The 14,764-nt window shown below is 46.0% G+C and overlaps 1 protein-coding gene across 2 annotated transcripts in view; it reads right to left on the bottom strand.

Annotated features, from left to right (window-relative positions):
• Positions 1 to 741: 741 nt before the first annotated feature.
• The window catches only part of KCNN3 (potassium calcium-activated channel subfamily N member 3), a 180,702-nt gene continuing 166,679 nt past the window's right edge, over positions 742 to 14,764 (bottom strand). The window contains exons 7-9 of one of the 2 annotated variants that reach the window (XM_082650005.1): positions 14,628 to 14,697; positions 8,913 to 9,158; positions 742 to 8,666 (exon numbers count right to left, since the gene is read on the bottom strand). In XM_082650005.1, the coding sequence (XP_082506131.1) occupies positions 8,634 to 8,666; positions 8,913 to 9,158; positions 14,628 to 14,697 (349 nt within the window). In that variant the 3' untranslated portion in view covers positions 742 to 8,633. Of the gene's footprint in view, positions 8,667 to 8,709; positions 9,159 to 14,627; positions 14,698 to 14,764 lie in introns of those variants that run through there. The other variant, XM_082650004.1, reaches the window with a different exon arrangement.

Genomic DNA, 14,764 nt, shown 5'->3' with positions numbered 1-14,764 from the left:
ATTTAAGTTGGTTTGAAGAAGTAAAATTCCTCCTTGAGCTCATGAGCAGAGCCATGGAAACCTGAAGACTTCCCCCTGGGGCTCTGGGGGGCTTCTAACCAGAGAGGTGAGTCCCTTACAAGCTGTCACACCATAGAAAGAGAAGACCTCTGGCTAAGGTAGACAGGCTGATTGATACAGGTGACTGTATTATTGTAGAAAGGCAGGGCACAGGAGCTCTAGAAAGTTCACTGGGGTCCCTCTGCCGGCCTTCTAGGACAGGTTCTCACCTGGTTCAGGGAGAGAACTTCCTACTTGTCCTTCTGTGTGTGCTGCTAAAAAGGAAGCAATATTTAGAGCTGATTTAAGCCCCATCCCCTGCAATTTAGTCTGTCCAATGCCAACAAAACCATGCCTAGCTCACAAAGACCAGGCCCTTCTGATGCTGATGTGTGAAGAGAACTGGGCACTAGACTGAACAAAAGGTTTGCTTTTGTTAAAATGTTTAAAATGGATTATAATGAAATTATAGAATCACTGCAACCACTCTTACTTATGCACTCCTGCAAAGGGAAAACAAAGTCACTGAAACAGAAAAATTGTTCCCAAAGGCAAATTCGGTTTCCTTTTTGGTGACCTGAGAAAGTTGACCACAATTCCATTCAAAACCTTCAGGCACTTGACTTTTTTTTTTTTTTAATATCCTTTACCTTTTTAATAAAAAGTAAAAAACAAACAAAAAAATACATCGATGTCCTGAATAGAACCTCTCTATGTAAAGGTCTCACTAAACAAATAAACATAGGACCAGACAAAAGAAATGGAGCTGCGAATAGCAATATGATATATAATGAAGCATTTATATATGTATGTATATATTATATATGAATGTGCGGGTATATGTGTGTGCACCTATGTACGTATAAATATGTAAATATTTGCCTACATATGTCACACACACACATAGATATTTATACTGACCTCTTTAGATTGAAGTCCAAGGCACTTTTTACAATGAACAGGTTAAAGCCATTAATTCAGAACATAACTGTTTCTGGGTACATATCGATTTATGGCGCCAATATCACAATTCACATCTTTCCTTGCTTACTTCGGAGTGTCTGGTTGGCGTAACGAATAAGAGGCTTGGTTTTAAAAGAGATTAGGAATGTTTCTAGATGGTTAAACTAACTTCTCTTGCTAGTTTCCTGTAGGGAGGAGGGTTCCCACTGGTGGGATGGTGAGTTTCTCAAGGAAGGAACACAGATGCAGCTATTTCTGTACTATGCTGAGCAGAAAGCCAGGTGGCCTTCCAGGGGACCTGCCCTGAGGAGCCACCTGATATTCTGATGGCCCTGCCAGCGTACACTAAAATGAAAACCTTAAAAAGGTGCTTTGACGTGGCTCAAGGCAATGAAGTGAGTACTTTTAAAATTAGACTGGGAAAAGACTGCTTCTCTGTGTACACCACCCAAGCTATATGACCTCAAGGGGAATTTTAAGATACATTTGTTTTTATCATTATGATCATAGAGGACCTTTACTTCCTCAAATAATTCTGTAGATGAGGGTCAAGGAAGAAATGGCTTGATCTTCTGATTATTAATTTTGTTGGCCAGTGATTCTCAACATTTAATATGTATACAGATCCCCTGGGGACCTTGTTAAAATGCCCAATGTGATTAAGTAGGTCTGGTGTGGGGCCTGATATTCTGCATTTCTAACAAGTTCCCAGGTGATGGTAATGCTGCCAGTCCATGGACCAGGCTTTGACTAGCAAGAGTTAGCATATAGCTATATACCTGAATTACTGTCAAAAGGTCTGTTTTCCCAAAATCAGGAATTTGTATTGGTTCCCTTGACTCTAGATCGAATAATAACTTTGAGTAGAAAATCAGAACACTCTCTATAAATGTACAAGTCTTAGTCTGAGAAAGGCTAGAAGGAAAAGCCAAAAGAGCCAGTTCTATTTAGTAGCAGAAAAGTATTACGAGATAAATCAATTACCACCAGTCCATTCATCGGTCAATTATAAAATTGAGAAAAACTCATTTCCATCACCCAGTGAGTGAGTAACTTGCTAAAAACTGGTGCCCTGGTGTTCTGATGGCTTTAATGAAGCTCTGCCTAACATGTTATGGGGAGCAGTACAGAGAGAGAGAGAACTGAGAGAACTCAGCTCAATAAGAATAAAATGTGTGTCCAAGTTAGGTCTCAGCTACACAGGCAGATTGAAACTGGGCATTTAGATATTTCTCTTTCGTATGGCATGACTAATACCATTGAAGCCCCAGCCTCACCTATATTTAAGCTCAAATGAATGGAAGTGTGAGAGGGTTCCAGCCTCTTTCCCAGGAGAAAACCTTCCATTTTGCACTATCAGTATATCTGGGTGAGTCGTCAGAGATTGTGAAGGGAAGAGATGCGCATACTCAGTTGAATCTACCCTGATGCTACTTGGTTTGCACCTGTGCAATACTATACGGAGTGATGGTAACAAATGAGGGTCCTCGTTGGGAGGAGGCCCACTGATTCTAGGAAACCTCTGTTCTATAACCAAACACATCCTGTTTTCATCTACAAATAGTCCTTTGGTCAGTCAAAGGAGGGAAGTGAGAAATTCTACACGTGTGTCTCAGAGAAGGTGGGGCATGGATGTCATAGTTGCCAAAGTAGAGAATTTGCCACAATTTTGCCAGTAAAGGAAAATATCTTGATTGAAACTCTTCCTTCCTCCCAGCTGGAGTAAACTAGCAGAAAAGGAAGCCCAGCTCTCTGCGTGTCCCGCCTCTTCCCCTCAGTCCCTCAGGAGCTGTGCTCAGTGTTGTGGATAAACATGTGCAAACCCCGCACCCTCTAGGGCACTGCTGACTCAGGAAAGCACACCTGCACACCGGCCTCTCATTGGGCCCCGGGTAAATGGAATTCCCATCCCAGTTATACTCTGACACAGAGAAACTTATAATGCCTAGAATTTTGAGTCTCTTGTGTCACAGGAGAACAAGACTCTTCCTTATGTCCCATTCTGAAATTGCCAAAGGAAACACCAGTTGACTGTGTTTGAGACATGTCATTTATGGAAGAGGTTCTTTGCATTTATATAGAAAGAGCCTGCACTTTTATTAAACTGGCTTTGCACAGCTACTAAAGGAGTGATGGCTTTTAAAATCTCTTCTGAAATGGCTTGAAAGAAATTAGGGTAGAATTAGTCATCTAAGCTGGAACAATGTTCTTTTGTGTCTAATAGTCACGTCTCAGAGAATTAGAATATGGCAGTTCTGTAGGCTGAGGACCCTTGGTCTGGGTGTCAGGGAATCACTAACAGTGATGTGTACTCAGAAACAGTCGTTGGGAGAGCAGGCTGACACCGGACCTGCTAAAGACTAGTTTGATACAAAATGTTAGTTGAAAGTTACAATATATTTTATAATATAGCAATATATTTCATATTTAAAATAAACTGTTATACTTTCTCCTATCATTAAAAAATAGCAAGCAGTACAGAGGCAAGATGCAAATTCATATTGAAGCTCATCTGATTCTGAATATAAACACATCAGTTTCTGAGTTCACCATGAAAATGTTTCCTCCATTAACATCTGTTGCTCTCTTTTGTTGTTCTCTTCTGGTCAGTGCAGAATGGAGAGTCTGGGACCAGCATTGAGTTGTTGCGCCATTAAAAAGTGTGTCTGATGAAGGTGGATCAGTCCTGGTTGAGATTCAAAGACTGAGACAATATGACACAGCTAGAGAATGTTGTTTATTCCCTGTCCTTCTTCTGTGAACTTGGATGTTGGCTGTTCCGATCAGATTGATATTTGCTTTGTCAATATATATATATATATATATATATATATATAATTTTTTTTTTGGCTATAAATTCAGCATCTCTTTGGGATCCGAACTATAGGTTGGTGTTGAATTTTGTGCTTTTCCTCCATCAGCTTGGTTGGTCACAACGTCTCTTTTGTTTGTTTCAACACATGGTCCAGGCCCAAGAGTACAGCTTCCAGAACACGTTTCTCAGGTGTGTAAACAACTGTGGCAGGGCACTTGGCACCTAGATTTGGAGGTCATACGTTGATGATTTGATAATGGTTTTGTTCAGAGGGAACTCCAGTTCACGTTTGGGCATTTCCAGTAATGGTGTAAGAAAAAAAGATCACAGTTATTTTTTTTCTCTATCTGTATGTATTCATATGCCATTGCACTGAGTACTTTTAATAAGCTTCGGTCTATTTTAGTAAAAATCTACATATTACTTGTCTGACAGGAGTTTACTGTTTACTATTCACACAGCCTGGCACAAGCTTTCAGGATGAAGAGCGCTCACCTATATTCTACTGCCAGAGGCAGACAGTTAATATTGCTGTCCCTGTAACATTCCTTTCTTAGTGGTATCAATGATCCCGTTCCCACAGTGTTTACTTTGGCGGCAGTAGAGAAGGAAGGGATACTGTCCAGGGCGTCATTAAGCTGACTGGCTGCAGGGAAGGGAAGGGGCTGTTCCCGCCTACCAGGAAGCCACCAGATAGCTGTCTAAGGTACTGAAACCGAATGCCGCAGAGTCAATAGGGGCAGCCAAATGGCCACTGATGGAGCCTTCATCTGCTTCTAAGCAACATCCAGGGAAGTAGGATGATTGTGTAGAACTGGGACGTACTTTAGGATTTAAAAGCAGTAACTTTAAAAGAGCAGTAACCTACTGGTAGTGCAATGACTTCATAGTGTCTCAGTTGCGGTACTGTGATGGTAGCAACACCATGGGTTCTGGGATGAAACACTGGTTCTTAATTTGGGGTGCACTGTTTGTTGAGGTATGCTCTGAAGGAGAGAGGTCCTGGAACTATGTGCTAATCTCATACTTCTCCCTGCTAATTTCACATAGGTTGATATGTAAGAATTACTTTTTGGTAACTATTGACTACATTCAGAGGCAACATCAAAGTGTGCACTTGCCAGAGTCAGTCTGGGCTGCTGTTGTTGGCAATAGTGATTTCATTTTAAAATCTATTGAATACTTTGTACTTAGGAATATTAACTGTTACCTTCATTTTAAGCATAGAGAAATTGAGGTATGAGGTGGTTATATTCATTGGCCAAAGATGTGGATCCAGTGTTAGAGTTTTATTTACTCTGATTCTGCGTCTCTAGTTTTCTTCTCTTCCATCATTACTTATTCACAAGAAATTATCAAAAATCTAAGGGGGAAAGCCTCAAATATTATATATTAAAATCATTGTTTCTTCAATGCTGTTTCTTCTTGGCCTTTAATAAATAACAGCAGTTTGCACTTGCTCAGCACTTTGGAAATTACTTGCACACACATTTTCTATACCTCTTCAGTTATGAGATTGTTGTTACACCACTGGTACTTGCTGAGGTCAGAGGTTAGTGGTGATGCAGGGCCTTACCCCTCTTATTCTTTTGCATTGCATTAAGCATTTCTAGAGATATGATGTCATGAAGTTACATATTATGAGGATGGCAAGAGCAGTTCATAGACACTTCATGATAAATTTATTGATGGTGATCACACATATGTGGTCTTTGATCCAAAGATGCAGATTTTTATTTGGACTTCAATCTAAGGAGGAGTGACTCCCTAGTCTGCTATAATTTACCAACTGATGCTATGTCCTGAAATTCCACTGAGATTAGTGGTCTTAAAGTATCACAGTACATCCCTGACTTTACAGTACATGAAGCTATAATATGGCTTAAGCGATGAGGGGGTGGCTCTGTATTTTTAATTCAAGTGTCTAGATATTTTAGGGAATATTAGAGTACTTTTACCTGACACTGAGTTATCAGAAGGATTATAGTAGGGGCTCTGCCACTGGGTCATCCTTCCAGGAGTGGGCAGAACTCAATCAGTTCAGTACTGGAGTGAGGTTACTGTAATTAATAGTTTTTCTGTATAGCCAATTCTTGAGTAGATAATTAAACCTCCTCCACCACCAAACTTGAAATTACAGAACAAGAAGTCATGGCACGAGAATCCACCTGCACCCTTTCCCCATCTGACTAAGATGCTGAGGCTCAGTGGAATTAACCAAAAGATGGGCTGTAGGAAGAAAACCTGGGTGAGCTACACCCTAATCAATACCTAAGTCATCAAGGGTTGATTGTACTTGCAGGAGAATGGGCAACTTCCCCACATAAAGCTGAAAAACCAGCACAGAGAAGCAGCCTCCCATTTACCACTGCAGGATCAACATGCAGATTTGATCACTTTTTCTTTTTCCCGAAGAGTAAGTACTCTTTCGCCAAGGATAAAAACCATACGTAGCTATTGCACTACCAATAGGTCCAGTCATGCTACAAATGCCCATATGTTTCTAGGATGCCAGTGGCTACTGCTACTGGAAATATCTCCAACCACTCTCTTTGCTAGTGTTGCTAGGTTATAGGTCATCAGGATTTACCTAAGTGAATAGCATTAGTGGTGGGTTAAAGAAGAGTCACCCACAGATGGTGATAGGTCAATGACAGTCTACACACACTTTTTGGCAGGAGGAGTAGCAGTGGAATCTTGCATGCCATTTGTTTGAAATTCAGATTAAATCCCTATTTGTGTGCACATGCACACACACACACACATCACAGGGTTACGGGGGAATGGGAAGGGTGACCAGGAACTAAGAATTGAGGGCTGTAGGTTAGATGATTGGGATTGGCATGTTCAGGTTGACCTGTCAGCGCTCTTCACTTCATTTCTTTGTGAAATGAACTAACGCCACAAAGAAACCGCATGGTTATTTCATCTGCTTATTGGTCTGTTTATATGTTCAGCTGTCACTGAAAACAGGAGCACCATTGCTGGGACATAAAAAAGGAGAGGGATCTTTTAGATAATCAATAGTTAAAAGGACAAGCAAAAAAATGTTAAAGCCAGCAGCAAGTGTGGCATCTATGGTGTGCAAAGCAACCAAGGAAAGTGCTCAAAGGAGTTATCAAGATAAAAATGAGGGCATCAAGGGAAGAGCACAGCAATGAAAAGAGATATAAGAAGAGGTTGAACAAGAGACCAGCTCTTCTTGAAAGAGTGGCCTTTCTAGGGTGGTCTACCTTTTGCTGTCTGATGATTCCCTTGCCCTTAGAAGACCAGGCCCAGTGCTGTAGAGGAAAAGTCTTCACAGCTAGACTCTGCCTTTGGAAAAGTGGCGATGTCCTGTACAAAGTGAAACCCAACAGGACAGCCATCCACAAATGACACCCTTCTGTTTTACCCTAAACAGATGAAATATTCCCTACAGTATGATTTAAGTCCCCACAAGCAGACGTCAAAGACCTCAGAATGAGAAATGTGATGATTAGTATGATGGTTTTCACATCACAAACATTATGCATGGTTAGATGATGGAGTGCGGAAAATATCACGCATCCCCATGCCCTCTCCTCACAATGCCTGTCGTACACTGGCTCTGGATGTTTCTGGAGTCCCTTGGAGTTTGAGATGTATTACAATAGTTTCTGCACCAAGATTAACGTGGCACAGCAGGAACAGGATACTGACAAATCCCTGTCACCTTATCTTACCCACAGGGTTGCCTAGAATCTCCCTTTATCCTCATAACCTTACACTTTGAGGTGGTTTTAGGTCAGGTAGAAAGGACCAGCTGGGCCACTCACCATCACTTCTCCCAGCTCTCAGGTGAGGCACTTGACCCCTTTGCGCTCCTAACATCTGGGGCTGTAAACCTGTTGCTGGATAAATAGCACTGAGCAAACCCCCCTGACAATACTTCTATTCATGCAGGTGTCCTGGGGTCGCACCTGTTGGCGCATGTGTGTGCTTGCATGGACAGATCCCGCCCCCCTTCCCTCACACACATACACCTGATCATGCGCTCCAGTGGAACACAGCTTGTTTGGATATAAGATGAAAACTCTGCAGAAGCTGTTATTTTTAGAAGGCTGCTTATCTCTCCAGAATGCCAATTTTGGCTTGTCATTCATCTCAGAGCAAGCATGGTGCATACCCAGGGCAAAGCACCCTGTTTTGTGTTTGAAGCAACCTGCATCTTCAGTGAAGCTCAGGACGTGGCCGACACTGGCAAACTACCTGAACTGACAGCACCCACATCCCGATTCAGACCAACTCAATGTCCATTTAGAGAGTGCCTACTGCGTGCAGGGTAAGGTACCAGGTCCCTCTTTATTTGGGCCAGGTGCAAACCAGAAAAGACCTGGGTTGACTGTGGGATGTGTATGTGTGTGTGTACATGCACACGCTTGCAAATACACAGGTTTATATGGGTATTAATATTGGATGGAAAGTCTGGCTTTTTATTTGTCTATTTTTCTTTCAGTCTAAATTTTGTTTTATGACTGTGCGAGGGATGGCAGGAAAGCATGTCTCTCTTGGCAAAAGCTGTGGGCAGCTCTCCCTTACTTTGTCATCCAGGGGCTTCCTTAGACAGAAGGAACGCAGACAGGTGGGCTGGAGGACCCCGGGGTGAGGAACCCATCCCCCAAGCCTGACACCATGCCCTCCCCCCGCGGGACCCTCCTCCGGGCTGGCTTCACTGCCGGCTACTTCAGTGCATCTGAGCTCCCACCCCCCACCACGTGAAGACCTGAGATTGAACGTGGGTGTCTGTTCTCCACCAACTGTGCCGCAAGGGCCCTACCAGAGGCGTCGCTTCCTGTCATCTCCTCTTGCTGCTCCCGAGTAGAGGCACCTAAACAGAGATCAGATTTCTGGTTTCAAGGCATATCAAACCAAGCACGCTGAATGAACATGAGTTAGTTAATTAGCTCGGTCTCTCTTCTTTACGTTCCCTGGTCTGCATGTTCCTTGATGGCAAAGCGACCAGGAGAGAGTTGATTTGCATCTTAAGACCTATGGGTAATGCTTCTGAAGTGGGGAGTTTTATTTAGCAACTGCTTGAACTCGTGTACGGGGTTGGGAAGGAGGTGGAGCTGACCCCGATTGGGCTGTCGGAGAGTGGGGTGTGGGTAGTGCCCACTGCCACGCTGACGCCCCGGGCCTCCGTGAGGGCAGACAGGAACTGCCGCTGCTGCTGGCGCAGGGTGTCCGCGATGAGCAGGGGCAGGGAATTGACGCTGGCGGTGAGGTGCTCCAGCTTCGACTCCAGACTGCCGATTTGTTTCTCCAGATCTTCGCTCCGATCATTGAGTTCTGTGATTAAGTCATACATGACGTTCTGCATCTGTTTGGAGAGACAGGGAGACGACAGGTCATTGCAGAGGAATCTTGAAATTACACTTGAAATACAACTCCTCCAGGGATCAACTTCCACACCGGCCGTGTCGGATCTGGCCAAGGACAGAGAAACAGTTTACTTTCTTGAAGACTTGGAGGCTCAAATGGCACAGTGGGTTTTTGTGTGTGTGTGTTTTTGTCTGATTACAAAAATAATGTATATTACTTATAAAAATAGATTAGAAAATATATAGCCTGGAAAGGCAGCACTTTCTTCTTCAATAGAACAAGTCCCTGAAGTGTCCTCGTGTTCTTACTTCGTCCAACCTCTCAGCTCACAGGGCAATGGCACCTACTGATGAAAGAGACGGCTCTGTGGTGGGGAGCGGACAATGCAATAGACTTAGCATTGGTAGGCCAGGGTTCAAGTACACGTCTGCCACTCACTAATAATGTGCCTTCCCTCATGCCCCTTAACCTCTCTGCTTGGTTGCCTTATGAAATAGGAGTTAATAATAACAACACATAGTTATAGAGCTGTTGCTCCCCCCCCCGCCGCCCCAACTTTCAACACAGCAGGCAGAATGTACAACGTAACTCACTCAGGACTGGGCTGTAGTGAAAGGGAGCTGCCTCGCTGAGGTTACAGCCCCTCTCCTGCCTGGTCAATGAGGAGGGACATTGCCTCAATGTGGGACACCCCTGAAGGGCCAGTCCACCTCCGGAACTCCCGTGGGTTGGTCGAGGCCTTTGTCAGTCAATCGTATCACAGTTCAGCCTCTCCCTCTGCCCCATCCTGCTTCCCTCGCTCCCCAACAGGTGCTGTCCTGATGGTGTCCCCAGTAAACCTCCTGCTCTCGGTGCCATCTCCCAGTGTCCCAGGGACCCGCCCTGTCACCACTGCTCACTCCCCACACATCCCATGGCCGACAGCCTCACCTCCTCTCAGCCTCCCCTTAAAAATCATCTCCCCCCATTGCCCTTGTTAACATGGCACTTTGGTCCCACCTCTACCCCTGATCCCGCTAACCCTGCTCAACTCTTTTCTTTTCTTCATGCCACCTTCTAATAAACTAACTAATTTGCTATTTCTTCTGCTTATTATTGTCTGTTTTCTCCCCTCCAGGGCGGGGACCTTCGCCTGTTGTGTTCACGGATGTGTCCCAAGGGCTTAAAACAGCATCTGGCACCCAGGGGATGCTCAACGAACATTGTTTGATGGACAAGTGTACATAAACATGCCTAGCAAGGGGGTCTGTCCCACGTGGTCGGCACTAAAAGACGTTGGTAGAACTAATGAATGAATAAAGTGCTGGCACAGGGGCAAATCACCGTCCCTTCCATCCTTTGGCCAATGTAGGAGTTTAACTGATGGGAAAAGACCTTTTGCGCCACAAATTATTTCCATATACCTAGAGAGTTTCTCAGCATTTCCCACCGAGACCTGAGTGGCTGAAGGAAAGGAGAGAAGACTCCCGAGGGGGCCCAGCCCAGGGCCTGCCTCTGGAGAGCAGGTGTTCCGTAAGCTTTTGTGAATGAACATTGAACGAGGTCGTGAGAGCAGGGGAGCAAAAATGCGGTACCTCCAGGGAACTGCCAATAAAATAAAACTTTAATGTAATAAAATAAACTTGTCTTCTGAGAGTTAAGTTATAAAACCAGGTCAGAGCAGCACTGAACAAAGGCAGCTTGTGACAAGTGCACCATTTTCGGTCCTACATCTGCTCTTTGTTCCCTGGCTCCATGAGAGGCCATTCATTCAGGCTGTCCCCACCTGAAACCCGGGCGTCATCCTCTCCCTCAGGCCCCATATCTCACCAGTACAAAGTCCTGCCCACCCTACGTCTACCCATCCCTCAAATTCAGTTCATTTAATTGAAATGAAACCACTTTTGTTCCAACCGTACCACCACGGTTCTGACTATCCTCTTACCAGGCAACTTTCTGGTTATAATTTGGCTTCCCGGGTTGGTCTATAGAGCCCTTATCTAGGTGACAGTCACATGTCTCCCTGCAAACTAACAAGGGACATCAGACTTGGGAGCAAGGCTCTTGGGAGACTTCATGCTCTCGGGTGTTCCTGTGGGCCAGGTTGGCGGTTGCTTTGTACCCTCCCAAACCCCACCTGCAGGCACTGTGGCTCTAGGGGCTTCTGGTCATCTGCCAGTGACACCCTGTCTTATTTTACCTGAAATTTCAAGTTACTCCAGGAAGATGCAGAAACCATTGGTGCCCGCGGGGGCCAAGGTAGTAGGGAATGAGGTGAACGAAAATAAAAAAGTAAAGGAAGGTGGCAAAAAATGAGGAGCCAGAAAGGAGATGGGAGAAGGGGGATTGAAAATGTAGGGATACCTTCCCACCAGGAAATTGGCTGCAGCCCCAGAGGGAGCCGTCACAGAGGTGGAGCGGGGCAGCTCTGCTTTGCAAAGGGCAGGACTCTTCTGTGGCCGCCTCAGAGGAGAGCGTGACTTTAGAAGCAAGAGTGCTTCCTTCATTAATTAACATTCACAGAACCTCTTCAGGGTGCATGTTCTTCCCAGAACGTACAACATCACAAATCTATTTGACCGCAGGGGCACCCTAACGAGCTCTGGACTGAATCCGGGCCCCTGGGTCTCAGCCCCAGCGCTGCAGCTCTCCAACAGCCCGACCTTGGGATGGTCTCTTTGGACCTTGGTTTCCTCATCTATATTCCTAATCAGAACTACCACATGCAAAACTGTTGTAGTTCACAAAGCATTTTCACAGATACCATCTTATTTGATCAGTGGAGCCTCAGATGTGGGGAATGATTTTTACACTTCAATGGAAGACACTGAAGCTAGCATACAAAGCCTCCCAGCGTTCCCCCACCCCATCTCTGCCACCCTACGAGCAAGCTCTTCAATACAGCAAGTGTTATCTGGAGGCCACACTCCCTTTTCTTAATCTAGAAAGGACCAAAGGACAGGGGTGGAAGGTGGTGAGCTGGGAGGATGAAGCACAGAAAGAAAAGGGAGAGAACACTGTTATTATTGTCTCCCGTGTTCTGCTGCTTTTGGTGACAGGATACCAGGGGGAACGTGGACCAGTGTGAAAGACGCTAGGCTGCTGCCAGGACCTTGGCTGAATCTCCTGGGAGGAAAGACGAAACACTGGATGGATGTCAGAGTTCACCCTCCCTGCAGGTCCCACACCACTCCCAGTAGCCCTGCAGATGCTTTCCCTTCACCCTCTCCTCCACACCCTTTCTTTCCAGGTAACTTGCTCCCAGGTTATTGATGGTTTCGTTCCCCCATCCAATTCACGTGAGCCTCTTTCCAGTTCACTGAGTTTTTTGCTTCACCCAGTCTGCTCTGCACGGGGCCCTGTCTCTGTGAGAGGCGGTGGCTGGCACTGAAGAAACGCAGGCTTGAAAGTCCAGTGTGCCCGCTATTCCCAGGAGAACACCAGCCACAGCCTGTCCTGCCAGGTGAGAGGGGAGGCAGAAACATGGCTACCTGTAAAAGAAATATTTTGGGGCTTGTTGGGCCATTCCTGCACCTCCCAGTGTGGGTCCCTAGCCATGTTTGCCCTACCCGACCCCCCTGCTGGCCTCAGCTGATTGGCCCAAGGGTGGACACGTGACCCAAACTAGCCAGTCATCTCATCCCTTCTGAGAATTTAGAATTAAGACCAATAGGAGGACAGCCAATCGGTCTTTGCCTGTGGCTAGAACTAGAACATGTACTCTCTGGATAGGGGCCTGCCACGGTCTGCCATGGAGACAGGGGGCATAGAAAGTTGTCAGGAGATGAAGGCGAGGGAGAGAGAGAAGCAGGCACTTGAACAGGAGAGAGAAGAGAGGGTGAGCGGATACCTTTCAGGGTGAGGCGCACTTCTAGGTAGTTCCTTCCTGAAGTCTGACCACATGCCTGCCTTGAGGTTCTGCCTGGAATGAGACTTCCTTGTATCCTTATAATAAACACCTACATTTTAAAACCTACTTCCAATGGGTTTCTGATACTGGAACCCAAGAGTTTTAAGCAGTGCACCCAAGACCATGGGGGGCTCCCTTCTGCACTTGAGCATTCCATCCACATCCTTGCCTCCTCCTGGCTCTCAGGAGCCCTGCACTCCACCACAGCGCCCCCTCCAAAGCACACAGCCTGTGGGCTTCTGCCCACCTGTGCCAGCCGCGCATTCCCTGACTGAAGTCCTCCCAAGCTTAGGAGGCCCTTTCTTTGGCCTGATCCCTTCATTGAACAAGGCGCCTGCACGTGGCCCAAGAACTGGCAATGTCTCTGATTGCACCATCTTTTCAAAGGGGGATTAATTGGCCTGAGGGAGTTTCTCTTGCTTACCCAGGGAATGTGTTCCATGATGATAATCGACATCTGCTGGAATGTTCTGCCAGCCTGGCCCTGGGCTATACATTTGATGTACAATTTCTATCAAGAGGCAATGAGAGGGCTTCCCTGGTGGCGCACTGGTTAAGAATCTGCCTGCCAGTGCAGGGGACACGGGTTCGAGCCCTGATCCGGGAAGATCCCACATGCCGCGGAACTAAGCCTGTGCGCCACAACTACTGAGCCTGTGATCTACAGCCCGTGAGCCACAACTACTGAGCCCGTGCACCTAGAGCCCGTGCTCCGCAACAAGAGAGGCCACTGCAATGAGAAGCCCACGCACCGCAACGAAGAGTAGCCCCTGGTCGCCGCAACTAGAGAAAGCCTGCACTCAGCAACGAAGACCCAATGCAGACAAAAATTTAAAAAAAATTAAAAAAAAAAAAAGAGGCAATGAGGAGGAGGGGCTGAGGAGGGGAGGCCCTTTCTTCATTGGCGCCTACACTCAGCTCTGCCAGCGGTGCAGCCTCCGATTCCTTCACTCCAGAGTTTTGCAAAAGGAGAGAGTTCCTTTATAGTATTAACAGCAGTTCAGGGCCAGAAACGCAGAATGACAGTAGGGCTCTCAAAGGAGGGCTCTCATTTTTGTCATCTTCATGAGAAATAAAGAAATGCACCCCTCACCACCACCAAATTGGGGCCAGAAAAGCTGAGTTATAAGGACTGCAGGATGCAAGAAAATGAGTTTGCAATTATAACGGCAAACCGGAAGGATCCTCCTAGGTGTGACCCAGGCAGTAGCATCGCCAATATCACCATTTGGTCTCGTCAGTGTGCTTCACCCTGTGCAAACTCAGTGTACAGCTAATCAAGCAACACACCGAAAAGATGTAGTAGGTCAGCTAATTAAATCCCAGCAAAGACTGACCTGAGTGACTGAATTTAAGAAACACACGCTAGGTTTTAAAAGTCAACAACACGCACTAGTAGATTACAAGTGTCAAGAACTCGAACCCAGATGATTTTTTAACAAAGGAGGAAGCAGTCTTTGCTTTCCTGGTCCTGCACTGTCCAGTTTGGCCAAGGCCAGGCCTTCACAGCCACACCTGATAAATTGAAATGCCAGCATCTGAGAACCCTTTACGGGGTCTTTGGATTTTGCCACTCACCTTGGAAAGGTCCACCAGGGTGTTGGCTTGGTCACTCAGCTTCCTCTGCTCCATCTTGACGCTCCTCAGTCTGCGGGAAAGAGTCGTAACAGCCATGCTCTTCAAGCGCTGGGCTCAGCCCCGTGGGCAGATTCCAC

The sequence above is a fragment of the Grampus griseus genome (genome assembly GCF_964374135.1).
Source record: "Grampus griseus genome assembly, chromosome: 1".
Classification (NCBI taxonomy): domain Eukaryota; kingdom Metazoa; phylum Chordata; class Mammalia; order Artiodactyla; family Delphinidae; genus Grampus; species Grampus griseus.
The sequence above is the reverse complement of the archived record's forward strand: the minus strand, read 5'-3'. Positions and strand labels throughout refer to the sequence as shown.